This window comes from Triticum aestivum, chromosome 3A (genome assembly GCF_018294505.1).
Source record: "Triticum aestivum cultivar Chinese Spring chromosome 3A, IWGSC CS RefSeq v2.1, whole genome shotgun sequence".
Classification (NCBI taxonomy): Eukaryota; Viridiplantae; Streptophyta; class Magnoliopsida; order Poales; family Poaceae; genus Triticum; species Triticum aestivum.
Window position 1 is genome coordinate 86,978,954 of NC_057800.1, and position 27,860 is coordinate 87,006,813.

At 43.3% G+C, this 27,860-nt stretch overlaps 1 protein-coding gene across 2 annotated transcripts; it reads right to left on the bottom strand.

The window, feature by feature from the left end:
- Positions 1-9,631: 9,631 nt before the first annotated feature.
- Positions 9,632-11,861, bottom strand: LOC123058003 (desmethyl-deoxy-podophyllotoxin synthase-like). 2 transcript variants are annotated; one of them, XR_006427032.1, is made up of 2 exons: positions 10,859-11,861; positions 9,632-10,702 (listed from the first exon to the last, which is right to left on the bottom strand). XR_006427032.1 is itself a non-coding variant. In XM_044480848.1 (2 exons), exon 2 carries the CDS (start codon positions 10,448-10,450, stop codon positions 9,965-9,967), a length of 486 nt encoding a protein of 161 aa, XP_044336783.1. In that variant the 5' UTR covers positions 10,451-10,702; positions 10,859-11,851; the 3' UTR covers positions 9,632-9,964. The 2 variants fall into 2 exon arrangements, 1 of the variants encoding a protein (XP_044336783.1); XM_044480848.1 differs by having other exon boundaries at positions 10,859-11,851.
- Positions 11,862-27,860: the final 15,999 nt, after the last annotated feature.

The window sequence follows — 27,860 nt, forward strand, 5'->3', positions numbered from 1 at the left end:
TTGAGATTGCTATTGTTTCTTTCCGCTTCCTTCCATATGCTAGTTTTTGCTTGCCTTGATAATTTGTTTGCCTATAAGATGCCTATGCATAGGAAGTATGTTAGACTTAGATTTGTTTGTCACATGTTTCATGATGCTCTCTTTGTGTTTCAATTATTATCTTTCATGTGAGCATCGTTGAAATATTATGCCTAGCTAGGGGCGTTAAACGATAGCGCTTGTTGGGAGGCAACCCAATTTTATTGTTGTTTCTTGCTTTTTTGATCCTGTTTAGTAATAAATAATTTACCTAGCCTCTGTTTTGGTTGTGGTTTTTGTGTTTACTTAGTGTTTGTGCCAAGTAGAACCGTTGGGAAGACTTGGGGAAAGTCTTTTTGATCTTGCTGTAAAAAACAGAAACTTTAGCGCTCGCGATAATTGATGCCATTTTTTATTGGAGAGTGATATTTAGTTAATTATTTTCGCAGATGATTAATATATAAATTCCTCACGTCCAGCAATTTATTTTAGAATTTTTGGGGTTCCATAAGTATTCGAAACCTACAGACTACTACAGACTGTTCTGTTTTTGACAGATTCTGTTTTTCATGTGTTGTTTGCTTATTTTGATGAATCTATGGCTAGTAATAGAGTTTATGAACTATATAAAAGTTGGAATACAGTAGGTTTAACACCAATATAAATTAAGAATGAGTTCATTACAGTACCTTGAAGTGGTGGTTTGTTTTCTTTTACTAACGGAGCTCACGAAGATTTTCTTTTAAGTTTTGTGTTGTGAAGTTTTCAAGTTTTGGGTAAGGATTTGATGGATTATGGAACAAGGAGTGGCAAGAGACTAAGATTGGGGATGCCCAAGGCACCCCAAGGTAAAATCCAAGGACACCAAAAAGCCTAAGCTTGGGGATGCCCCGGAAGGCATCCCCTCTTTCGTCTTCGTCTATCGGCAACTTTACTTGGACCTATATTTTTATTCGCCACATGATATGTGTTTTGCTTGGAGCGCCTTGTATGATTTGAGTCTTTGCCTTTTAGTTTACCACAATCATCCTTTCTGTACACACCTTTTGGGAGAGACACACATGAATTGGAATTTTTTAGAATACTCTATGTGCTTCACTTATATATTTTGAGCTATATAGTTTTTGCTCTAGTGCTTCGCTTATATCTTTTAGATCACGGTGGTGGTTTTGTTTTATAGAAATAATTGATCTCTCATGCTTCACTTATATAATTTTGAGAGTCCTTTAGAACATCATGGTAATTCACTTTGGTTATAAATTTTAAATGCTAAGAGAAGTTGGATGCTTGATAGATGGTTTTGAGATATAAAGGTGGTAATATTAGAAGTGAGCTAGTTGAGTAATTGTGAAATTGATGAATACTTGTATTGAAGTTGGCAAGTCCCATAGCATGCACGTATGGTGAATGTTACGTGACAAATTTGAAGCATGGGGTGTTCTTTGATTGCTTTCCTTATGAGTGGCGGTCGGGGACGAGCGATGGTCTTTTCCTACCAATCTATCCCGCTAGGAGCATGCACGTAGTGCTTGGTTTTGATGACTTGTAGATTTTTGCAATAAGTATGTGCGTTCTTTATGACTAATGTTGAGTCCATGTATTATACGCACTCTCACCCTTCCACCATTGCTAGCCTCTTCGGTACCGTGCATTGCCCTTTCTCACCTTGAGAGTTGGTGCAAACTTCGCCGGTGCATCCAATGCAAACCCCGTGATATGATACACTCTATCACACATAAGCCTCCTTATATCTTCCTCAAAACAGCCACCATACCTACCTATTATGGCATTTCCATAGCCATTCCGAGATATATTGCTATGCAACTTTCCACCGTTCCATTTATTATCACACGCATCATCATTGTCATATTGCTTTGCATGATCATCCCGGTACACCGCCGGAGGCATTCACATAGAGTCATATTTTGTTCTAAGTATCGAGTTGTAATTCTTGAGTTGTAAGAAAATAAAAGTGTGATGATCATTATTAGAGCATTGTCCCATGTGAGGAAAGGATGATGGAGACTATGATTCCCCCACAAGTCGGGATGAGACTCCGGACGAAAAATAAAAAAGAAAGAAATAAAAGAGGCCAAAACAAAAGAAAAGCAGGACCAAATAAAAAAATGAGAGAAAAAGAGAGAAGGGACAATGTTACTATCCTTTTTCCACACTTGTGCTTAAAAGTAGCACCATGATCTTCATGATAGAGAGTCTCTTGTTTTGTCACTTTCATATACTAGTGGGAATTTTTCATTATAGGACTTGGCTTGTATATTCCAATGATGGGCTTCCTCAAATGCCCTAGGTCTTCGTGAGCAAGCGAGTTGGATGCACACCCACTGAGTTTCATTGATGAGCTTTCATATATTTATAGCTCTAGTGCATCCGTTGCATGGCAATCCCTACTCCTTTCATTGACATCAGTCGGTGGGCATCTCCATAGCCCATTGATTATCCACGTCAATGTGAGACTTTCTCCCTTTTTGTTTCTCACACAACCTCAATCATCATATTCTAGTCCACCCATAGTGCTATGTCCATGGCTATCGCTCATATATTGTGTGAAAGTTGAAAGAGTTTGAAAAGGCTAAGTATGAAACAATTGCTTGGCTTGTCATCGGGGTTGTGCATGATGGGAGCATTTTGTGTGAATAAAATGAAGCATGGACAAACTATATGACTTTGTAGGGATAAGTTTTCTTTGGCTATGGTATTTTGATAAGATATGATTGCTTGCTTAGCATACTTGGAGTATTACTATTTTTATGTCAACAATAAACTTTTATCTTGAATCTTTCGGATCTGAACATTCATACCACAATAGAGGAAAATACATTGAAGAATTCCACATCAAAAATTCTGTTTTTATCATTTACCTACTCGAGGATGAGCAGGAATTAAGCTTGGGGATGCTGATACGTCTCCAACGTATCTATAATTTTTGATTGTTCCATTCTATTATATTATCTGTTTTGGATGTTAATGGGCTTTATTTTAAAATTTTATATTATTTTTGGGACTAACCTATTAACCGGATGCCCAGCCTAAATTGCTGCTTTTTTGCCTATTTCAGTGTTTCATAGAAAAGGAATATCAAACGGAGTCCAAACGGAATGAAACCTTCGGGAACGTGATTTTTGGAACAAACGTGATCCAGAGGACTTGGAGTGGAAGTCAAGCAATCAACAAGGTAGCCACGAGGCAGGGGGCGCGCCTACCCCCCTGAGCGCGCCCTCCACCCTCGTGGGCCCCTCGTTGCTCCACCGACCTACATCTTCCTCCTATATATATCCATATACCCCGCAAACATCCAGGAGCACCACGAATCCCTATTTCCACCGCCGCAACCTTCTGTACCCAAGAGATCCCATCTTGGGGCTTTTTCCGGAGCTCCGCCAGAGGGGGCATTGATCACGGAGGGCCTCTACATCAACTCCATGGCCCCTCCGATGATGTGTGAGTAGTTTACCTCAGACCTCCGGGTCCATAGCTAGTAGCAAGATGGCTTATTCTTTCTCTTTGGATCTCAATACAAAGTTCTCCTCGATTCTCTTGGAGATCTATTCGATGTAATCTTCTTTTGCGGTGTGTTTGTCGAGATCCGATGAATTGTGGGTTTATGATCAAGTCTATCTATGAAAAATATTTGAATCTTCTCTGAATTCTTTTATGTATGATTGGTTTATCTTTGCAAGTCTCTTCGAATTATCAGTTTGGTTTGGCCTACTAGATTGATCTTTCTTGCAATGGGAGAAGTCCTTAGCTTTGGGTTCAATCTTGCGGTGCTCGATCCCAGTGACAGAAAGGGAAACGACATGTATTGTATTGTTGCCATCGAGGATAAAAAGATGGGGTTTACCTCATATTGCATGAGTTTATCCCTCTACATCATGTCATCTTGCTCAAGGCGTTACTCCGTTCTTATGAACTTAATCCTCTAGATGCATGCTGGATAGCGGTCGATGTGTGGAGTAATAGTAGTAGATGCATAATCGTTTCGGTCTACTTGTCTCGGACGTGATGCCTATATACATGATCATGCCTAGATATTCTCATAATTATTCGCTTTTCTATCAATTGCTCGACAGTAATTTGTTCACCCATCGTAATACTTATGCTATCTTGAGAGAAGCCACTAGTGAAACCTATGGCCCCCGGGTCTATTTTCCATCATACAAGTTTCCAATCTACTTTATTTTGCAATCTTTACTTTCAATCTATATCATAAAAATACTAAAAATCTTTATCTTACTATTATCATCTCTATCAGATCTCACTCTTGCAAGTGGCCGTGAAGGGATTGACAACCCCTTTATCACGTTGGTTGCGAGGTTCTTATTTGTTTGTGTAGGTACGAGGTGACTCGCGTGTGGTCTCCTACTGGATTGATACCTTGGTTCTCAAAAACTGAGGGAAATACTTACGCTGCTTTACTGCACCACCCTTTCCTCTTCAAGGGAAACCAACACAGTGCTCAAGAGGTAGCAGAGCCCGAAGGGCATGGTGTTGAAGCAGAATGACCCATATGGGGTAATGAATGTTGTTGTAGCTTGATCAGAGTCCTTCATTTTGATTTGATGGTATCCAGAATATGCATCAAGGAAGCACTCTGAGTCGTGTCCTGCGGTAGCGTCGATGATTTGATCAATGCGGGGGAGGGGGAAGGGATCCTTAGGGCGAGCCTTATTGAGGTCTTTAAAATCGACGCACAACCGCCAGGATTTGTCCTTCTTTGGTACCATCACCAGGTTTGCAGCCAGTCCGGATGTTTTATTTCTCTGATGAATCCGACCTCAATTAGTTGGCCAGCTCCCCCCCATAGCTTGGCGTTTGGGCTCGGAAAAGCGCTGCAGTGCTTGTTTGATTGGTTTGTATCCCTTTAAGATATTAAGGCTATGTTCGGCCAGCTCACGTGGGATTCCACGCATGTCAGAAGGGTGCCAGGCGAATATATCCTAGTTTTCGCGAAGGAAATCCCTTAGTGCGGCGTCGATCATTGGGTCTAGTTGTGCTCCAATAGATGATGTCTTCTTGGGGTCCGTTGGGTGGACCTGGAATTTGACTATCTCTTCCACCGGTTTGAAGGAGGTGGGTTTGGGTCGTTTGTCTAAGATCACATCGTTCCTATCCACCGTGGAGCGCAGTGCGGTTAATTCTTCGGCCACGAGGCCTTCAGATAATGCCTCAAGGGCCAGGTATGCGGTTTTGTTTTCGGCACAGAGTGCTATGTCCGGATCACTGATAAGAGTGATTATGTCGTTTGGTCCGGGCATTTTGAGCTTCATATACCTGTAATGAGGTATAGCTTGGAAGCATGTAAAAGAATCCTGCCCCAACAGGGCGTGGTATACGCTGCTGAAAGGAGCCACTTGCAAGGTGATTTCTTCAGACCGATAATTCTCCGGCGTGCCGAATACCACATCAAGTGTGATTTTTCCCGCACACCGCGCCTCCCGACTGGGAATGATTCCTTGGAAGGTCGTGCTGCTTTGCTTGATGCGGCTCCTATCTATTTCCATTTTGTGGAGTGTATCCTCATAGATGAGGTTTAGTCCGCTGCCACCGTCCATGAGGACCTTGGTGAGTCGAAAGCCATCCACGATGGGACTGAGGACTAAAACGGCTGGTGCTCGGGCTGTCCTGTATTTTGGTTCGTCGCCGGCATTAAAGGTTATAGCCGTGTCGTTCCAAGGGTTTACTATGGCAATTTGACAAACTTTGGCGAGGCCGCAAAGTGCCCTTTTGCGCTTATTGTTTGAAGCGAATGTCTCAAAGACCGTCAGTACTCTGGGGTCGTCGTCTTCTGGAGGGTGTTGCTCTGGGGTGTTTTTGGTAAGGATGTCCTCGCCGCTTTTGGCTACCTGCTGGAGTATCCAACATGCTCTAAGGTTGTGGGTTGGTATGGTATCGGGTGTTGTGTGTATTTTGCATGGGCCATCAAGCCATCCCTCCAGAACGGTTCCGCGCCGCGTAATGGGTTTGTATTTCTTGGCTATTGGGCTGGGCGCATCACGGGGATGTGCCCTTTTCGCCTGGACCAGTGGTTGAGTTGGGTTCGATGGCTCCCAACAAGCTGCCTGATCCCTCCAAGCGCTTTCCATTGCACTGTACTTCTATACGATAGTTGCCAAGTCAGTGAAGTGTAGTATGCGGCGGCGATTAATGGCGTTGAGGATTCCTTCGTTCGTGCAATTGTTGCGGAACGATGATATTGCGTCCTCGTCACGGCAATCTTTAACCTTGTCCTTGACAAGGAGGAATCTGGCCCAGAAGTGGTGGACCGTTTCCTGAGACTGTTGTTGTATGCTCGTGAGAGCGCTTATGTCTGGGTGGGTGGGTGGAATTGGATCTGGACCCTGACCCGATCGATGATCCAGAGTCTGAAGTTTTTCCACACTTAACAGTCCGGGCTCCGGAGTATCTTATGGTTGCCTTTGCTCGCCATCCGACTCTATGTTCGGAAGGCCGGTCACCTCCTTTTGCGGGTGGGTATCCGGCTCTGTAGGGTCGGTGATCCGGACGTAGTCCGTCTTCAGTATAGGGGAAGAGTCGCCGTCTTGCACCTTGACTATCGCAATCTGGTGGGTGATCGGTGGATATTTGATTTCTCTTTGGTCGGGTTTAAGCCCGATCCGATTGTAATCTGTGGCGTTTCCCAGGGCGGCGATACGATCAAGGAGCTCGTTTAAAGATGAAAACTCCACCAGATCCATCAGCTTGGAGTGTTTGGAGTCGATACGAAGAGGATTTTCGGTGGCCCGAGAGGTCATCGTCAGCTTAACGGCCGAACGGGCGGTCATGGTAAAGCTGCCCAACCGGAGGGTTTGGCCTGGGGCCAGTTCTCCTCTGATAGTGATATTGTCTTTAAGGACGAGGCGAGTCATCGATCCTGTCGTCAACGGCACAGTGAAACTCTCAATGAAAGCACCAATGTCGGTGTCAAAACCGGCGGATCTTGGGTAGGGGGTCCCGAACTGTGCGTCTAAGGTCGATGGTAACAGGAGACAGGGGACACGATGTTTACCCAGGTTTGGGCCCTCTCTATGGAGGTAATACCCTACGTCCTGCTTGATTGACATTGATGAATACGAGTAGTACAAGAGTTGATCTACCTCGGAATCGTAATGGCTAAACCCTAGAGATCTAGCTTGTATGGCTAAGGTAATGAGTATTTGGCCTATCTACGGACCTAGCCCTCCGGTTTATATAGACACGGGATGGATCTAGGGTTACATAAGGTCGGTTACAGAGAAAAGAATCTACATAGTTGGCCGCCAAGCTTGCCTTCCACGCCAAGGAAAGTCCCATCCGGACACGGGTGCAGTCTTCGGTCTTCATATCTTCACAGCCCATCAGTCCGGCCCATGGCTAACAGGCCGGACGCCCGAGGACCCCTTAGTCCAGGACTCCCTCAGCCGGGAAGTTGGGATCTCGTACCGCCGCCTTCTTCTGTCACGCTCAGGGGCACTGCCGTCCTACGCCAGACATGTCCTCCTCTGCTACCTCGTCATCATCCCCTTCTTCGGCTCCTCCACTGCCCGCTCCGGCCTTCGACTCCAAGCCCTAGCTCAAGAAACCGATGCGGCAAATATATTTGAGGAAATTGTTCATCCATTTTTTTACGTTTCGAATTTTTTTGTATGACAACTAGGGTTATCATCAAGATATGTTTGGTCCTTTGGATTATAGTACATTACTATGCAATTGTGGATAATAATCTAATAGTTACTACTTCATGTTTCTCCCAACGTCACGGGTATTGATAGTGTTAAACCATTTTTGTACATGGGACAATAAGGCCTTCGTGGACAAGCAAAAAGTAAGCATACTAGAAAGCTCATTTCGAGAAGGAGACGAGTTGTTCCACTCTTATGTTTGCACAATACACAAGACAACAGTCAAATATAGGATGGTATGAACTAGCTATCCAAGTTATTTCTTATGCACAACAACTGAAATAACAATATCTGTTTTTTTTCCTTCTTGGCACTTCTCATTGAAGTTCACTTTGGATAACCTGACACACTACCTTCTTGATTAGATATGGAACTTACAAGTATTTCACCCATAGCATGATGCTGATTTTGAAGTCCCCATCAATATGTATAAAAATGAGGGGCAGGTGATCATCACAAGTGGTTGGACACATCCAAGAGGAAACAATACGGGCCTCTTACCTATTTATGATGTTGATGATATTAATGGTTTTGTACTCAAGTGTGAAATGCTACCGTTTTATTACTTGTTTTTGTGCTTTGAAACAATATGGCATTGTTCATATGGTGCTTGAGTTTATGTTGGATATGTTTGATGAATATGAAATATGTTGTGTTTCATATATGTATTACGTTCAAATTATTAGCGAATTTTCTTATTGCATGGACTAAATTATAGGAAAAAACATTTTGTAATGGTCATTGAGTTGCACATGGTTTAGAAACACAAACCATGCATGTTCAATGAAACCTCTACATCGCACGGAGTTATTCTCCCCGCGACGTGTGTGATGCCCACCTAGTCGCACATGTTTCCTTGTTTCTGACCATGTGCGCCAGACCCCCCTACCGCACATGTTCGGGCATAGTTCTGGTCCACAGGGTTTAGAAACACAAACCATGTGCAATAAACCCCTACATCGCACACAATTGTTCCTTGCACAACACGTTTCAGAGACTTTCCTCAACCCTCTAAAGCTGTGTGTGATGCATGTTCTCAACTTTGTGTGAATCTTGTATTTATACCATTGGATTTATTTATTGCGAAATTTATGCTTTATTCAACATTGCAAAGGCAAAGAACAAAATATGATAATCCATGCTTGACCACGTTGATAGAAGATGTTGTTCTATGCAACGTGTCTCCCTTATTCTAATGCATAAAGATACAATGTGATGCTTCATGGCACAAGTATGTCGACATGCATCACCATTTTCCGTGGCAGCTCCAAGTATGTCCTGAAAATGATGGTTGCGGTTCTTAGAATTAAACATATTGCTAATAGAGGCAATTAACTATATTGATACGAATATACCATAGGACATACTAGATTGTATTTTGAACAATTGCCACCACGCATAGTCTAGTCTATGTCGACACTAAAAGTTCTATAGTTACTTAAGCAAGACAAGTTGATTCTCAATAAAGATGGAACAATGATGCACATTTACCAAATCAATACAATTCTTTGTTAGCTTTGATTTCTTTACTCGGATTTGACCAATGGGAATATGGAAATACTCCTTCTCTTTGTAAATAGATGACATTTTAAACATTGACACTTCTTTAACATGTATCTTTGACTAATACTCCCTCCGTCCAATAATATAAGATCGTTTTGCAAGCTAAAACAACTTGCAAAACGATCTTATATTATGGGACGTATATTTTCAACTATTTTACACAACAATTCTTAGTATATTGCTTTTATCCACCCAACACAAATATCACTATCTTAAAAAAAGATTTTATTACACACTTTCTAGAGAGTCGTATACTTATGAATGGAGATTGTATTTGTGGATCATTAAAGATTAAATTTGTCACCGAAACTGTATATATCTGTAGAACTATTTGCCTTTATATATGTTGATGAAAATGTACTATTAGCGAGTTGAAATCAACAGTAAAGACCAATATTACTTTATCAAATTAAGATGTTACAAGTAAATTTCATCTTATAGCTGCATGTTTAGTTTCCCCCAAACAAGTTAAGTCGGTGGTGGGCAGCAAATCGGAGGAAGTGACATAAGGTGAACGAACAGCATGACCGGCAGACTATGTGTGTATGGTCTTCCTCCGTTTCTAAATATAAATCTTTGTAGAGATTTTACTATGAACCATATACGAAGCAAAACGAGTGAATTTACATTAAAAATACATCTATATACATCCGTATCCGTATATGGTCCATAATGAAATCTTTACAAAGACTTATACTTAGTATTTAGAAAAGGAGGGAGTATGAGTTAAAAAAAGTAAGAATACTCACAAATAAGATGGTGCCTATTGCGTCTGTGGTTAGCGGTGATACTAACGAGTCCTCCTGCATCCTGAGCAGCGCGTCCAGCAGGCCCTCGTCTTCGGTGCCACCGGCGAGGCGCTCAGCCTTGCGCCTCTCGATGACGTCCTCGATGATGCGTCGGATGCTGCCGTAGCTCTTCTTCATGCGGCGCTCGCCGTTGCTCAGCCACCGCACCAACCGGGACGACGGGAAGAGGTCGACGAGGCAGAAGCCTCCCATCAGCTCCATGACTTGGTGGAACTCCCGCAGGTACACGTCCTGCTGCGCCAGCTTGCCGCCGAAAAATGCGCGCGACGCGACGGAGTTGCTGAGCGCCGACACCTTCTCGCTGACGTTGACGACGGCGCCGTCCGAGGCTGCGATGGAGCGGAGGAGGTGGCCCACCTCCTCCGCCCTGACGCCCTCCATGCGCTTCACGCACTTGGAGCTCAGGGTGGACGCGGTCCGGGCCGGTCCGGTCCCTGACCGAGCCTTGCTTTGGACCGGCCGTGGCCGGTCCGGACCGGACCGGACCGAGATGGCCAGCGAGCCGTTTTTTCTGGACCGGACCGTGTGAGCGTCAGCTCGGTTAGGCCCGAGAGGACCGAATGGACCGGCTGGTTATGTTGCCTGGGAGTTTGTTTTTGTTGTGTTTAGCTGTTGTGTAGGCACCTTTTGATTCTGGAAAGCAAATGAAGCAAACAGAGGACAGAGGAGGAGATCGTCATGCAAAATGATCAGTTTACGGCTCCAACTGACGAAACTGTATTGTCTGACGAAACTGACGAAACTGAAGAAAACTTTATTGTCTGATGAAACTGAATTCTAACAACTTACGGCTATATCTGTCGAAACTGTATTGTACGCGAGACCTGCTGCAGCTGCTCCTTCATCTCCATAGCGTCCACGGCGGGGGAGATGGCGACAGTCGACGACGACGGGCAGGTGCAGCGCTCCCTCCTCTACTCCTCCACTACTCCTTTCACCGCGTGCAGGTGCAGACGAGGAGGTGTTGGTCGACGAGACTAAGGGGAGAGACAAGATGGCGGAAAGTGGAGGAGGTGCAGGTGGTCAACTACGACAACGGCGGGTCGGCGGTCGGCGGAGGCGGCGCTCCCTCCCTCCTGCAGCTGTATGGTGGGCAGCGGCGGCGCGGCGGCGCCGGGATGGGATGCGGAGGCGGCGTCGGGATTGAGCGACCGAACGAACAGAGTGCGACTGCGTGCGTTGAGCTGTGCCTTTTCTCGGTCCGACCGAGCGGACCGGTCAAAGCCCGGACCGGACCGACGTTTTCTCGGGCCTAATTTGACGGCCCGGACCGGCTGATTTCTTTACCGGGCCAGGACCGAGCGGGCCAAGACCGAGCGGGCCACGAGCGGGCCGAAAAGCCCGCTCGGTACGTCCACCCTGACTTGGAGCTGAGAAGCTCCGTGACGCAGATCCTGCGCATCCGGCGCCACCGGTCGCCGTAGGGGGCGAAGAAGATGCCGTTGCCGCCGCAGGCGGCGATGTCCAGCGTCACGCTGCTCTTCCGGTTTGCGAACGCGACGTCGTGCGTCTTCATCACCAGCGCAGCTGCCTCGGCGCTGGAAACCACCACCGTGGGGAGCTCGCCCAGCTTAAGGAGCATCAGCGGCCCGTACCAGCGAGAGAGCTCTGTCATCGTGTGGTGCGGGAGGACGCTCACGATGTGGTGGAGGCTGCCGATGATCGGCAGGGTCCATGGCCCAGGTGGCAGCCGCTTGCCTGGCTTGCTCTCGCCGCTGGAGAGCTTGAGAAACCAAAGGGCTAGTACCGCGGGCAGGGCTATGAAACACAAGCTTAACCACGCTTCCATGGCAGCTAGCTAGGCAGCCAGCTTGTTGGCTTTCAGCTTAAGCATGGCGCATCATAAGTACTATTACCGGGACCGGGACGTTTGGATCTGAGACAGGCAGAATCCTAGCCTTGGTCGGCGAGGGATGACATATGGTATCATTTAAATTAGTGTCAAAATACTTCTATATTATGAAATCGGAAGGAGTAGTTTGTGGCCGCTAAGGGTCAAACTTTCGTCCAATTCGTATGCATGCAGATTGTGGACGAGATAGTCACCGAGCAAAAACATATCCGGTCCATTCCAAGTTTTTATGTAACCGTGCAACCATCATTGAAAATATATTTTACAAGCTCCTATGAAATCTGAAATTGATTAAATAAGTAGATATAGTGTATATCTAGCATGTCACAAATTTTCAGTTAATTCAACTCAAAGCTTGATAAGCTTAAAGTGAAAAATTCAATAGTGGTCGTGGGGGCCATGTTGTGGCGGGGTTTGGTCGTGTACTGATGTGGCGAGTGCGCCGTGGGTAAAGCATGATTGGATGGTGGCTTGGTTGCGTGCTTTTGGTACTCTATGTACCACCTCCGTTCCAAAATACTTAGACTTCTATTTGTTTAAAAATGAATGTACCTATATACTAAAACATGTCTAGATACATCTATATTTTGATAAATAGAAGTCATGTATTATGGAACGGAGGAAGTATCTTGGTTGAGACGGTGAGGCGGCTGCAGCATTGTCCCAGTGTAGCAATAGTGTCTTTCTTGTCATATCCCCGTTTCATCGATGCGGTTAGTATCGCCAAAGGTCATGTGATGGTGTTTTTTCGGCAAATCTTCGTAAATCCGGTTGGTTCCGATCTCCATAGATTTGTTTGGATTTGGCTGACGCTCGTGATTTTTGGAGTATATGCAGGATCCCTTTGCCGTTCTTCTTTCCGCTGCGGCAATTTGCTACGCAAATCATGGTCATCGATCTCTTCTGGTCTACGTCGACGCGAGCTGCTTCTTCTAGAAGCTTCTAGGTTAAATAAGTTTGCTTCATCGAGACAGACAGGCCTGGAGGCGGCAATAAGTTTTGCTCACGACGTGCCGCTGATGGATGCAGAAGGAAAAAGACTTTGGCACCGCCAAAGATTTGAATGTATTTTTATTTGTAAGGATGTGTATGTAAGGACATGTGATCCAAAAATTGTGGTATGTTCATCAACGTGTCCAACTCATAGCTCAGTTTAAAATAACTACTATTCCCCTGCAAAAAAATAAAAAAAAATAACTACTATTCATAACGTGCGCTACGAGAATCGACCAGATTGTCGAGTTCTTGCGGGATTGCCGAGTGCATTAGGCAGGGAACTTGGGAAAGGACCGTCTAATCAAGTGCAGAGGAAAAACACTCAGCAAAGTCGTATCTTTGTCGGCTGGGTGCCAAAAAACACTCAGCAACACAATGGCACTCGTGAAAGCCACACCTATGTCGAATGTCTACTGACAGGCACTCGGCAAACAAGGTGACATGTGATCGCCATCGTGATGGTTGACGGAAGAGTGATGGTGCGGTCACCTTTGTCAAGTGCCCGACAAAGAAAACTCGGCAAACCCCATTTTGTTTCTTGCATTTTCTTTGCTTTCTTCTCTTGTCTTTTCTTGTTCTCTTTGCTTGCTTTCTTCTCTTTCTTTCTTTCTATTTTGTTTTCTTTACTTTCTTCTCTTTCCTTTTCTTCCTTTCTTCTTGGGTTAGGTTTGCATGCAAAATGTCGGGTCACTTCATCCGTTGGCCTAAAAAAATTCCACACGCAATACAACCATTACATGTGATATATAAAATTTGTCATTTTTGGATCTGTTTGCTATATTTAAGTCTTTAAGTGCATTTTAAGCATTTAATTGATGTAATTTAAATTTGAATTGTGGATGCATTAAAATAGGGTTAGGAATGGGTTGAAAAATCTTAGTGGTGGTTTATATTCTATTTTCAAGCGTTATAGAATAGAAGAAAGGGGGTTTCAAACACCAGGGGCCAAGCATCGACATGGATCCTAGTGCTTTATTAATTCTGAAAATTCAAAGCCAGTAAAACACGAAACTTGACATCGTGTCAGGATATGACCCCAAGAGGCTGTGATAGAATTTTGAGAATGTTTCACATATTTACTCATGTAGACTGCTTATAAACCGGACCATCTCTAAGTAAGAATCTAGGTTTCAAGGAGGGACGAGTTAGCTTGGAGGCAAAACGGTTGCTGCTACATCCATTGGCCTTGTAGCTTGTTTTAAAATCAACAAACTCCATTACATATAACATGTTTAAATTTTACATTTTTCAGGTCCAGTTGCTATATTATGAGATTGAGTGCATTTATGGGGATTTATGACATCAACGGCAGCACTGGACAGACGTGATGGCGGTGCTGGCCAAAAATGATGACAGTGACAACGACACTAGCTAGGGGTTTTGGCAGAATGAAAGGGGGTCGGGCCATCTGGTTTTGATTGAAATGGATAATGCCTACGTTGTTGAAGGGTATGTCCCAACCAATGGCAGGCGAAAAGTAGAGCCCGCCACACCTAACAACATTAGCAGTGGCATGTGTAGCGTAGTACCCGCCAATAAAAGGCTTTTCTAGTGGCGGGTGTTTTGTGGTGCCATCCGCTGCTACTTTTTGGCACATTTTTTGTAATTGTCAGGTTTTATTGGTTTAGGGGTAGAGTTTTGTTCAAATTTCTGTGTGGCGTTGAAGTTATTTCATAAGTCGAGTCAAGTGAAACTTTACCCACTTTTGGGTTGATTTACTATTTTTAAAGCATTAAATGAATTCTTACCTATTAAGATGAGCTAAATGATTTGTTATTAAATAAAAGATGTGAAAAAACATTGAAAATGATATGGTGTCATTATATGACCCCTGTAGGGTGTGGTAAAATTTTGAGAGAGTTACGGGAAAATGTTGATGCACTTCGCATAGAAACTAGAGTCTCTGGGGAAGTATCAGGGTTTCGAAAGAAAATTGTCGGGGTTTTGAACTGAAACTTATTTTGTCATCATTTCCCTTTTGTAACTTTTTCCTATGTTGAATATACACCATTGCAAGTTTCATTGTCAAATCTGGGACCATTCTAGGTTAATATGGTGTATTTAGGTCATTTAATGGACATAAATCACAATTGAACTTCATGTACATTAAAAAGGCCCAAATATTTGTGAAAATACCAGTTAAGATCATAAGAAAAATAAAAACACCACTTTATAAAAAAAAATACAGGGAACTAAACAAAATATCTACATGTTTCAGCAGTGGCGGGCAAGGGTAGGCGCGCGCCACCTCCGACCACAACTAAAGGGGGCCAAATCGTTGGCTATTGGCAATGTCGGGCAAATAACTGGGACATCTGTTGCTGATCTAACTATCAGTGGCGGGCAGTCGTATGACACCCATTAGTGGCATTGTTTGCCCACGGCTAACCTAGCCCCAGAAAGTTAGTGGTGGGTTAGAATGTGTACCCGTAACTGGTAACAAAATACCACCACCCGACATCTTTCAATAATGCTACACGCACGAATAGCTTACATGGTTTTACTAAGAGGATTAATTTTTCACCTTATGATTGATTAATAGGTGAGGGATCCAGCCCACCCCATGAAATTTGAAGGTGCAAGTTTGTGATTGGTTATTAGATGAAAATAGCCTATAAAATTCCGTATTTGTTCGTGCGTCTAGAATTTTTGGACATCTTCTCTAACCTGCCAATGTCATTTGGCCAAAATAGCAGTGGCGGGCCCTCGGCCTGGCTGCAAGTAATGTGAGCCCATCAATAAACATTTTTCTAGTCGTGGATGCCCATGACACGACGCTCAACTAGTTGCCGCCATTCCACACCGTGGTGAACCTACCTTCAATGTCCACCATGATTCAAGGATGTTGCCCTGGCGTCCTCCTAGTGAATGATCTTGCCAAGAACAGTCTTGCTATACTTGTTCGGCCTCGACATCCTCCACAGGAAACACACATGATCTAGCCAACGACGAAGGGACGCAAATGTCATTTCGCCCGATGCCAATAGGGAGTCGCTGGTGCTATCCTGCCTCATCAACACAGAGTCCGCTGCCCGCACACCGATCATCGGAAGTAAAGTCGCTAAGACTACCCATAGTGGGAGTAATTTAGACTAGTAACATGCACATATTACTAGTTTATGTTGTTACCTCTATAATGAGGAGTAACATATGTATGGTGTCATGCAACACTTCGTTTATTACGTTGTGGACTTATCATGTCTTGGTATGTGAGATGTTACTCATAGTGTGAGTAACATACTATGTTACCACATGCCTTGTTTTCCTTATTAATTACTTGTCATACTATGTTACCACATATATGTGTGACGTTACCACTTACTCCCTCTGTTTTTTAGTCTGCATATAAAATTTGGTCAAAATCAAACTTTGTAAAGTTTGACCAACTTTGTTGGACAAAATATCAACATCTACAATACTAAAGTTATATGGTATGACAGTTAATTTCATGATGCATCTATCAATTTTGATTTCATATTATGAATCTTGATTTTTTTTCTATAAACTTTGTCAAAATTGACTAAGTTTAACTTTGACCAAATTTTATATGCAGACTAAGAAGAAACGGAGGAAATATGTTACTCCCACTATGGATAGTCTATAGCCATGAACATCGATAATTTGATTGTCAGGCCAAGCTATTATTTGGAATTTATAAAACTACGGTAATTAATGGGCATAGCCGTCCCTGCATTTACTGAACAAAGCCACCACCACATTTACTGAAGAAAGCCGCCTGGTGAGAAGGCCTTGTTTTTACGATAATTCATTTTGGAGCCCGGGCTCAGCTGCTCCCGGTCAGAAAAAAATTCAAAAAAATACTAGAAAAATTCAAAAAAATCCATTTTTTTGTGTGGTAGATAATTTGATGCGTGAGGCCCACTCCAAATTTCAATTCATTTGGATATCTGAGTAGGTCTCGGCAAAAAAGACAAATCGGGTCAAAACAGATCATGAACAGTAAACTTTTTTACAGACCCCGATTTTGTCTTTTTTGCACAGACTTGCTCAAATGTCCAAACGAGTTGAATTTTTCAGCGAACCTCACGCATCTAATTATCTATCACACACAAAAAATTTGGAATTTTTTGAATTTTTTTGTATTTGTTTTGATTTTTTCCGTGAGCAGGGGTGCAGCTGAGCCCGGGTGCAGATTCACCGCACTCTTGTTTTTAAGCCATCACCACATTTACTGAAGAAAGCCGCCTGGTGAGAGGGCCTTGTTTTTTTTTAAAAAGTGTAAGGCTAGTCATAGTGGGAGTAACTTAGCAAGTAACATAGCGCACTTCGAGAAATTTTTGCTTATGTGGCATGTAGTTAATGAGAAGTGGTAACATAATATGTTACTATAATATAGCGTTTTTCAAGACAAGATGAGTCTACAAGCTAATTACTGAAGTCCTCTATGACACTACTACTATGTTACTTTGCACTATGAAGGTAATAATTTAGACTAGTGTCATACTCCCTCCGTCCATGAATAAGTGTACTTCTAGATTTTGTCTTAAGTCAAATTTTGACCAACTTTATAGAGAAAAGTAGCAGCATTTATGACACTAAATTAGTATCACTAGATTCGTTTTGAATTGTAATTTCATAATATATCAATTTTATGTCATATATGTTACTACTTCTTTTGTATATATTTGGTCAAAATTTTAAAATTTTGACTTAGAACAAAGGCTAGAAGTACACTTATTCGCGGACAGAGGAAGTATACATAACACTAGTATAAGTTACTCTCCACTATGACCAGCCTAAGGCTGCTCATGAGAGGAGTATTAAACAGGTCCCCTCCATCAAAACGCATGGACCAAGGCAAGAATCTGACTCTAACGAGACACGATTTCCTAGCAATGCACGCAGGTAGTTATTGCATGAAACACTTTGATTTCCACCCCTAATTTCACTCGCATGATTGCAGGGAGATGTACGTAGTCCTGAGAAATTAGGCCCTTCTCAGTGCTCCACTTTGTACAGGTGTTAAGTTTGTCATGTAGGCAAAAAATCTGATATGACAATGTCATAAAGAGAAGAGACGTGAGTTTGATGATTCCAGAAAGAACCAACGGCAAGCACGTGAACCTAGGCAAAAACAATTAAATGACATAAATCCATCAATGCATGAAATACTTTAGAGGTTGTTTGGATACATTTTAGTTCCATGACTAAAAGTAGTGGGACTAAAACTTGCTAGCCTTATCCATGTTTGGATCCAAATACTAGAAAGACTAAATTCAAGTTAATGAGCATTTATTATCCTCCAAACCCTCCAATCCAGAACTCGCCTGTGTTAAAGAAGAGGAGTTAAATGAGCAGAGAGAGGACTAATCCACATTTTAGTAGGGGTACCCTGACTAAATTTTTTTAGTCTTAAGACTAGTTTTAGCCCCTCTTTAGTAAGGGGTGCTTGGAACTTTAGCCTCTTAAAGAGACTATTTTTAGTCAGACTAAAATAAGTCCCTTGAATTCAAGCACCCTCTAAATTGCTAAAGCATTAAATAAGAGGAACTTAGCACCAACAAATGAAGCACTTATGCATTATGAACATTACTAGTTGCTAAACTTTTTACTAGCACCTTATCTGAGCATCTATGCATTGAAAATGGCCTTAGCACTTTCTCATTCCTGTGGACAACATCATCCAATCAACGAGCTGTCTACCCATGAATTGGTCCATATCTGTTTACTAAAGGATGGAGATTAAGGCTGCTCCCAATGGACCTGTGCTTAGATGGGGTGCTAAGCATATTAAATAGCTTAGCAACTAGACTCCCCAATGCATAGGTGCTTAGCTTCTTGTAGCTAGCTCCCTTCATTTAATGATTTAGCTACTAAACTCTCTCATGCATTGTTGAGTTTGCTTCATTTAGATGTTTTGCCTAGGTTCGCACGCTTGGCATTGGTTCTTCCTAGGGTCATCAAACCCATCTCTCTTTTCTCTTAATTACCTTGCCACATCAGATTTTTCGTCTACATGGCATGCTTAGCACCCGTACAAGATGGAGCATTGGGAGGGGCCTAAAAGAGAAATTAATTGTGTGTTGGGAGACGTACAAGCATGGGGTGTCTGATCGAGGCAGAGGTAATACTGACCTACACTGACTGCCGGACATGTAAAGCAGGACCGAGGTAATACACCTCTTATTTTTTTCAAACAAGGCCTTCTCACTAGGCGGCTTTCTTCAGTAAATGTAGTGACGGCTATGCCCATTATTTATCGTACTTTTATAACTTTCGAAAAATACCTTGGTCTGGCAATCAAATATCGATGTTCATAGCCAACATGGTTTATGAAGATTCCTTTCGTATTTTATGACTTTAATTAATCTATTGAGAACAGCGATGGCTACGCCCATTTGTATGGTTTAATCACAGGATGCATGTGCCATGGGTTCTAATAAATTCTGACTTCCTTCCATATGTTACTCACCCATTGCCTGTTGATATGTGGAAGGTTGAACAGGTCTAAGGCTAGCCACAGTGGGGGTAACTTACGTAGTAGTAACTTAACGCATCTCAAGACAATTTTGCTTATGTGGCAAATATTTAATAAGGAAAGAGGTGCTTGTGGTACCACACAGCGCTTCCTAAGGCAAAATGAGTGTATGAGCTAATAAATGACACTAGTATTACTATGTTACTTTGCACTATAAAGATAGTAACTTAGACTTGTGTCATATGCATCGCACTAGTATAAGTTACTTCCCACTATGACCAGTCTAAAAGTGTACTTATAGTAAGTCAAAGCGGAGTTTCTAAACTTTCCTGCTGGTGTTTGCCCAACCGTGATCTAAGCATACAAATCTGTGTATGTTTCTTAATAGTTGCAATAGTCCTATTATGTGTCAAATTTGATGGTGGTGGGAGGCAGATCTACCAATGCGTAGATGCACCATTTCTCTTCGTCAACATACGAACAGACGACACCACAACGGTTCCACACAAGTTCTACAAATCACAATAGTCTACAGTCGCACCAAGTTAAATTAATGTGTTTTTCCTCCAAAAAATATTACATCAATGTTTTTAATCAAGCCTCATATAAACTTCACAAAGCTCCACATTAATTACTCAAAAGATCTCGAGTACACACATAAGTCTTGAAACAGGCTTTCACCCAAGCCTAATCCATACAAAGTGGTGAGAAAATCTCCATACAAGGAGCTTAAAAGGGAAAAACGACATCCGAGATATAAGCGGAAACGCCCGAGCATAAAAGTTGTAGGCCCTGCACCTAACAAAAAGCGACCTAGAATACTAGACAGGGACAAAACATCGCCACTTTGGAAAACCATCAAACCCTGTTGCACCGAACACACCAAGCTATTGTTGGGGAACGTAGTAATTTCGAAAATTTTCCTACGCACATGCAAGATCATGGTGATACATAGCAACGAGAGGGGAGAGTGTGATCTACGTACCCTTGTAGATCGACAACGGAAGCGTTAGCACAACATGGTTGATGTAGTCATACGTCTTCACGGCCCGACCGATCAAGCACCGAAACTACGGCACCTCCGAGTTCTAGCACACGTTCAGCTCGATGACGATCCCCGGACTCCGATCCAGCAAAGTGTCGGGGAAGAGTTCCGTCAGCACGACGGCGTGGTGACGATCTTGTTGTACTACCGTCGTAGGGCTTCGCCTAAGCACCACTACAATATTATCGAGGACTATGGTGGAAGGGGGCACCGCACACGGCTAAGAATATGATCACGTGAATCAACGTGTGTGTCTAGGGGTGCTCCCTGCCTCCGTATATAAAGGATCAAGGGGGGGGGGGTGCGGCCGGCTAGGAGAGGGCGCGCCAGGAGGAGTCCTACTCCTTCCGGGAGTAGGATTCCCCCCCCTTTCCTAGTTGGAATAGGATTCGGGAGGGGGGAAAGAGGAGAGAGAGAAGGAAGGGGGGCGCCGGCCCCCTCTCCTTGTCCTATTCGGACTAGGGGGGGGGGGAGGGGCGCGCGGCCCAGCCCTGGCCACCTCTCCTCTCTTCCACTAAAGCCCACTAAGGCCCATATACCTCCCGGGGGGTTCCGGTAACCTCCCGGTACTCCGGTAAAATCCCGATTTCATCCGGAACACTTCCGATATCCAAATATAGGCTTCCAATATATCAATCTTTATGTCTCGACCATTTCGAGACTCCTCGTCATGTCCGTGATCACATCCGGGACTCCGAACAAACTTCGGTACATCAAAATGCATAAACTCATAATATAACTGTCATCGAAACCTTAAGCGTGCGGACCCTACGGGTTCGAGAACAATGTAGACATGACCAAGACACGTCTCCGGTCAATAACCAATAGCGGAACCTGCATGCTCATATTGGCTCCTACATATTTTACGAAGATCTTTTATCGGTCAGACCGCATAACAACATACGTTGTTCCCTTTGTCATCGGTATGTTACTTGCCCGAGATTCGATCGTCGGTATCTCAATACCTAGTTCAATCTCGTTACCGGCAAGTCTCTTTACTCGTTCCGTAATACATCATCTCACAACTAACTCATTAGTTGCAATGCTTGCAAGGCTTATGTGATGTGCATTACCGAGAGGGCCCAGAGATACCTCTCCGACAATCGGAGTGACAAATCCTAATCTCGAAATACGCCAACCCAACATGTACCTTTGGAGACACCTGTAGAGCACCTTTATAATCACCCAGTTATGTTGTGACGTTTGGTAGCACACAAAGTGTTCCTCCGGCAAACGGGAGTTGCATAATCTCATAGTCATAGGAACATGTATAAGTCATGAAGAAAGCAATAGCAACATACTAAACGATCGGGTGCTAAGCTAATGGAATGGGTCATGTCAATCAGATCATTCACCTAATGATGTGATCCCGTTAATCAAATAACAACTCTTTGTCCATGGTTAGGAAACATAACCATCTTTGATTAACGAGCTAGTCTAGTAGAGGCATACTAGTGACACTCTGTTTGTCTATGTATTCACACATGTATTATGTTTCCGGTTAATACAATTCTAGCATGAATAATAAACATTTATCATGATATAAGGAAATAAATAATAACTTTATTATTGCCTCTAGGGCATATTTCCTTCAGTCTCCCACTTGCACTAGAGTCAATAATCTAGATTACACAGTAATGATTCTAACACCCATGGAGCCTTGGTGCTGATCATGTTTTGCTCGTGGAAGAGGCTTAGTCAACGGGTCTGCTACATTCAGATCTGTATGTATCTTGCAAATCTCTATGTCTCCCACCTGGACTAGATCCCGGATGGAATTGAAGCGTCTCTTGATGTGCTTGGTTCTCTTGTGAAATCTGGATTCCTTTGCCAAGGCAATTGCACCAGTATTGTCACAAAAGATTTTCATTGGACCCGATGCACTAGGTATGACACCTAGATCGGATATGAACTCCTTCATCCAGACTCCTTCATTTGCTGCTTCCGAAGCAGCTATGTATTCCGCTTCACACGTAGATCCCGCCACGACGCTTTGTTTAGAACTGCACCAACTGACAGCTCCACCGTTTAATGTAAATACGTATCCGGTTTGTGATTTAGAATCGTCCGGATCAGTGTCAAAGCTCGCATCGACGTAACCAGTTACAATTAGCTCTTTGTCACCTCCATAAACGAGAAACATATCCTTAGTCCTTTTCTGGTATTTCAGGATGTTCTTGACCGCTGTCCAGTGATCCACTCCTGGATTACTTTGGTACCTCCCTGCTAGACTTATAGCAAGGCACACATCAGGTCTGGTACACAGCATTACATACATGATAGAGCCTATGGCTGAAGCATAGGGAACATCTTTCATTTTCTCTCTATCTTTTACAGTGGTCGGGCATTGAGTCTGACTCAACTTCATACCTTGTAACACAGGCAAGAACCCTTTCTTTTCTTGATCCATTTTGAAGTTTTTCAAAACTTTGTCAAGGTATGTGCTTTGTGAAAGTCCAATTAAGCGTCTTGATCTATCTCTATAGATCTTTATGCCTAATATGTAAGCAGCTTCACCGAGGTCTTTCATTGAAAAACTCTTATTCAAGTATCCCTTTATGCTATCCAGAAATTCTATATCATTTCCAATTAGTAATATGTCATCCACATATAATATCAGAAATGCTACAGAGCTCCCACTCACTTTCTTGTAAATACAGGCTTCTCCAAAAGTCTGTATAAAACCAAATGCTTTGATCACACTATCAAAGCGTTTATTCCAACTCCGAGAGGCTTGCACCAGTCCATAAATGGATCGCTGGAGCTTGCACACTTTGTTAGCTCCCTTTGGATCGACAAAACCTTCTGGTTGCATCATATACAACTCTTCTTCCAGAAATCCATTCAGGAATGCAGTTTTGACATCCATTTGCCAAATTTCATAATCATAAAATGCGGCAATTGCTAACATGATTCGGACAGACTTAAGCATCGCTACGGGTGAGAAGGTCTCATCGTAGTCAATCCCTTGAACTTGCCGAAAACCTTTTGCGACAAGTCGAGCTTTGTAGACAGTAATATTACCGTCAGCGTCAGTCTTCTTCTTGAAGATCCATTTATTCTCAATTGCTTGCCGATCATTGGGCAAGTCAACCAAAGTCCATACTTTGTTCTCATACATGGATCCCATCTCAGATTTCATGGCTTCAAGCCATTTTGCGGAATCTGGGCTCACCATCGCTTCTTCATAGTTCGTAGGTTCATCATGATCTAGTAGCATGACTTCCAGAACAGGATTACCGTACCACTCTGGCGCGGATCTCACTCTGGTTGATCTACGAGGTTCAGTAGTATCTTGTTCTGAAGTTTCATGATCATTATCATTAGCTTCCTCACTAATTGGTGTAGGTGTCACAGAAACAGGTTTCTGTGATGTACTACTTTCCAATAAGGGAGTAGGTACAGTTACCTCGTCAAGTTCTACTTTCCTCCCACTCACTTCTTTCGAGAGAAACTCCTTCTCCAGAAAGTTTCCGAATTTAGCAACAAAAGTCTTGCCTTCGGATCTGTGATAGAAGGTGTATCCAATAGTTTCCTTTGGATATCCTATGAAGACACATTTCTCCGATTTGGGTTCGAGCTTATCAGGTTGAAGCTTTTTCACATAAGCATCGCAGCCCCAAACTTTCAGAAACGACAACTTTGGTTTCTTGCCAAACCACAGTTCATAAGGCGTCGTCTCAACGGATTTTGATGGTGCCCTATTTAACGTGAATGCGGCCGTCTCTAGAGCGTATCCCCAAAACGATAGCGGTAAATCAGTAAGAGACATCATAGATCGTACCATATCTAGTAAAGTACGATTACGACGTTCGGACACACCATTACGCTGTGGTGTTCCGGGTGGCGTGAGTTGCGAAACTATTCCACATTGTTTCAAATGTACACCAAACTCGTAACTCAAATATTCTCCTCCACGATCAGATCGTAGGAATTTTATTTTCTTGTTACGATGATTTTCAACTTCACTCTGAAATTCTTTGAACTTTTCAAACGTTTCAGACTTGTGTTTCATTAAGTAGATATACCCATATCTGCTTAAGTCATCTGTGAAGGTGAGAAAATAACGATATCCGCCACGAGCCTCAACATTCATCGGACCACATACATCTGTATGTATGATTTCTAACAAATCTGTTGCTCTCTCCATAGTACCGGAGAACGGTGTTTTTGTCATCTTACCCATAAGGCACGGTTCGCAAGTACCAAGTGATTCATAATCAAGTGGTTCCAAAAGCCCATCAGTATGGAGTTTCTTCATGCGCTTTATACCGATATGACCTAAACGGCAGTGCCACAAATAAGTTGCACTATCATTATCAACTCTGCATCTTTTGGTTTCAACACTATGAATATGTGTGTCACTACTATCGAGATTTAATAAGAATAGACCACTCTTTAAGGGTGCATGACCATAAAAGATATTACTCATGTAAATAGAACAACCATTATTCTCTGATTTAAATGAATAACCGTCTCGCATCAAACAAGATCCAGATATAATGTTCATGCTTAACGCTGGCACCAAATAACAATTATTTAGGTCTAATATTAATCCCGAAGGTAGATGTAGAGGTAGCGTGCCGACTGCGATCACATCGACTTTGGAACCATTTCCCACGCGCATCGTCACCTCGTCCTTAGCCAATCTTCGCTTAATCCGTAGTCCCTGTTTCGAGTTGCAAATATTAGCAACAGAACCAGTATCAAATACCCAGGTGCTACTGCGAGCATTAGTAAGGTACACATCAATAACATGTATATCACATATACCTTTGTTCACCTTGCCATCCTTCTTATCCGCCAAATACTTGAGGCAGTTCCGCTTCCAGTGACCAGTCTGCTTGCAGTAGAAGCACTCAGTTTCAGGCTTAGGTCCAGGTTTGGGTTTCTTCTCTTGAGCAGCAACTTGCTTGCTGTTCTTTTTGAAGTTCCCCTTCTTCTTCCCTTTGCCCTTTTTCTTGAAACTAGTGGTCTTGTTGACCATCAACACTTGATGCTCCTTCTTGATTTCTACCTCCGCAGCTTTCAGCATTGCGAAGAGCTCGGGAATAGTCTTATTCATCCCTTGCATATTATAGTTCATCACGAAGCTCTTGTAGCTTGGTGGCAGTGATTGGAGAATTCTGTCAATGACGCAATCATCTGGAAGATTAACTCCCAATTGAATCAAGTGATTATTATACCCAGACATTTTGAGTATATGCTCACTGACAGAACTGTTCTCCTCCATCTTGCAGCTATAGAACTTATTGGAGACTTCATATCTCTCAATCCGGGCATTTGCTTGAAATATTAACTTCAACTCCTGGAACATCTCATATGCTCCATGACGTTCAAAACGTCGTTGAAGTCCCGATTCTAAGCCGTAAAGCATGGCACACTGAACTATCGAGTAGTCATCAGCTTTGCTCTGCCAGACGTTCATAACATCTGGTGTTGCTCCAGCAGCAGGCCTGGCACCCAGCGGTGCTTCCAGGACGTAATTCTTCTGTGCAGCAATGAGGATAATCCTCAAGTTACGGACCCAGTCCGTGTAATTGCTACCATCATCTTTCAACTTTGCTTTCTCAAGGAACGCATTAAAATTCAACGGAACAACAGCACGGGCCATCTATCTACAATCAAACATAAATAAGCAAGATACTATCAGGTACTAAGTTCATGATAAATTTAGGTTCAATTAATCATATTACTTAAGAACTCCCACTTAGATAGACATCCCTCTAATCCTCTAAGTGATTACGTGATCCAAATCAACTAAACCATGTCCGATCATCACGTGAGATGGAGTAGTTTCATTGGTGAACATCACTATGTTGATCATATCTACTATATGATTCACGCTCGACCTTTCGGTCTCCGTGTTCCGAGGCCATATCTGTATATGCTTGGCTCGTCAAGTATAACCTGAGTATTCCGCGTGTGCAACTGTTTTGCACCCGTTGTATTTGAACGTAGAGCCTATCACACCCGATCATCACGTGGTGTCTCAGCACGAAGAACTTTCGCAACGGTGCATACTCAGGGAGAACACTTCTTGATAATTAGTGAGAGATCATCTTATAATGCTACCGTCAATCAAAGCAAGATAAGATGCATAAAAGATAAACATCACATGCAATCAATATAAGTGATATGATATGGCCATCATCATCTTGTGCTTGTGATCTCCATCTTCGAAGCACCGTCGTGATCACCATCGTCACCGGCGCGACACCTTGATCTCCATTGTAGCATCGTTGTCGTCTCGCCAATCTTATGCTTCCACGACTATCGCTACCGCTTAGTGATAAAGTAAAGCATTACAGCGCGATTGCATTGCATACAATAAAGCGACAACCATATGGCTCCTGCCAGTTGCCGATAACTCGGTTACAAAACATGATCATCTCATACAATAAAATTTAGCATCATGTCTTGACCATATCACATCACAACATGCCCTGCAAAAACAAGTTAGACATCCTCTACTTTGTTGTTGCAAGTTTTACGTGGCTGCTACGGCTTAAGGAAGAACCAATCTTACCTACGCATCAAAACCACAACGATAGTTTGTCAAGTTGGTGCTGTTTTAACCTTCGCAAGGACCGGGCGTAGCCACACTCGGTTCAACTAAAGTTGGAGAAACTGTCACCCGCTAGCCACCTTTGTGCAAAGCACGTCGGGGGAACCGGTCTCGCGTAAGCATATGCGTAATGTCGGTCTGGGATGCTTCGTCCAACAATACCGCCGAACCAAAGTATCACATGCTGGTAAGTAGTATGACTTATATCGCCCACAACTCACTTGTGTTCTACTCGTGCATATAACATTAGCATATAAAACCTAGGCTCGGATGCCACTGTTGGGGAACGTAGTAATTTTGAAAATTTTTCTACGCACACGAAAGATCATGGTGATACATAGCAACGAGAGGGGAGAGTGTGATCTACGTACCCTTGTAGATCGACAACGGAAGCGCTAGCACAACGTGGTTGATGTAGTCGTACGTCTTCACGGCCCGACCGATCAAGCACCGAAACTACGGCACCTCCGAGTTCTAGCACACGTTCAGCTCGATGACGATCCCCGGACTCCGATCCAGCAAAGTGTCGGGGAAGAGTTCCGTCAGCACGACGGCATGGTGACGATCTTGATGTACTACCGTCGCAGGGCTTCGCCTAAGCACCGCTACAATATTATCGAGGACTATGGTGGAAGGGGGCACCGCACACGGCTAAGAATATGATCACGTGGATCAACTTATGTGTCTAGGGGTGCTCCCTGCCTCCGTATATAAAGGATCAAAGGGGAGGGTGTGGCCGGCTAGGAGAGGGCACGCCAGGAGGAGTTCTACTCCCTCCGGGAGTAGGATTCCCCCCCTTTCCTAGTTGGAATAGGATTTGGGAGGGGGGAAAGAGGAGAGAGAGAAGGAAGGGGGGCGCCGGCCCCCTCTCCTTGTCTTATTCGGACTAGG

Bases quoted from the DNA above. Each gene is read 5' to 3' on its own strand.
- LOC123058003 (XM_044480848.1), bottom strand. From the start codon at position 10,450: ATGGAGGGCGTCAGGGCGGAGGAGGTGGGCCACCTCCTCCGCTCCATC.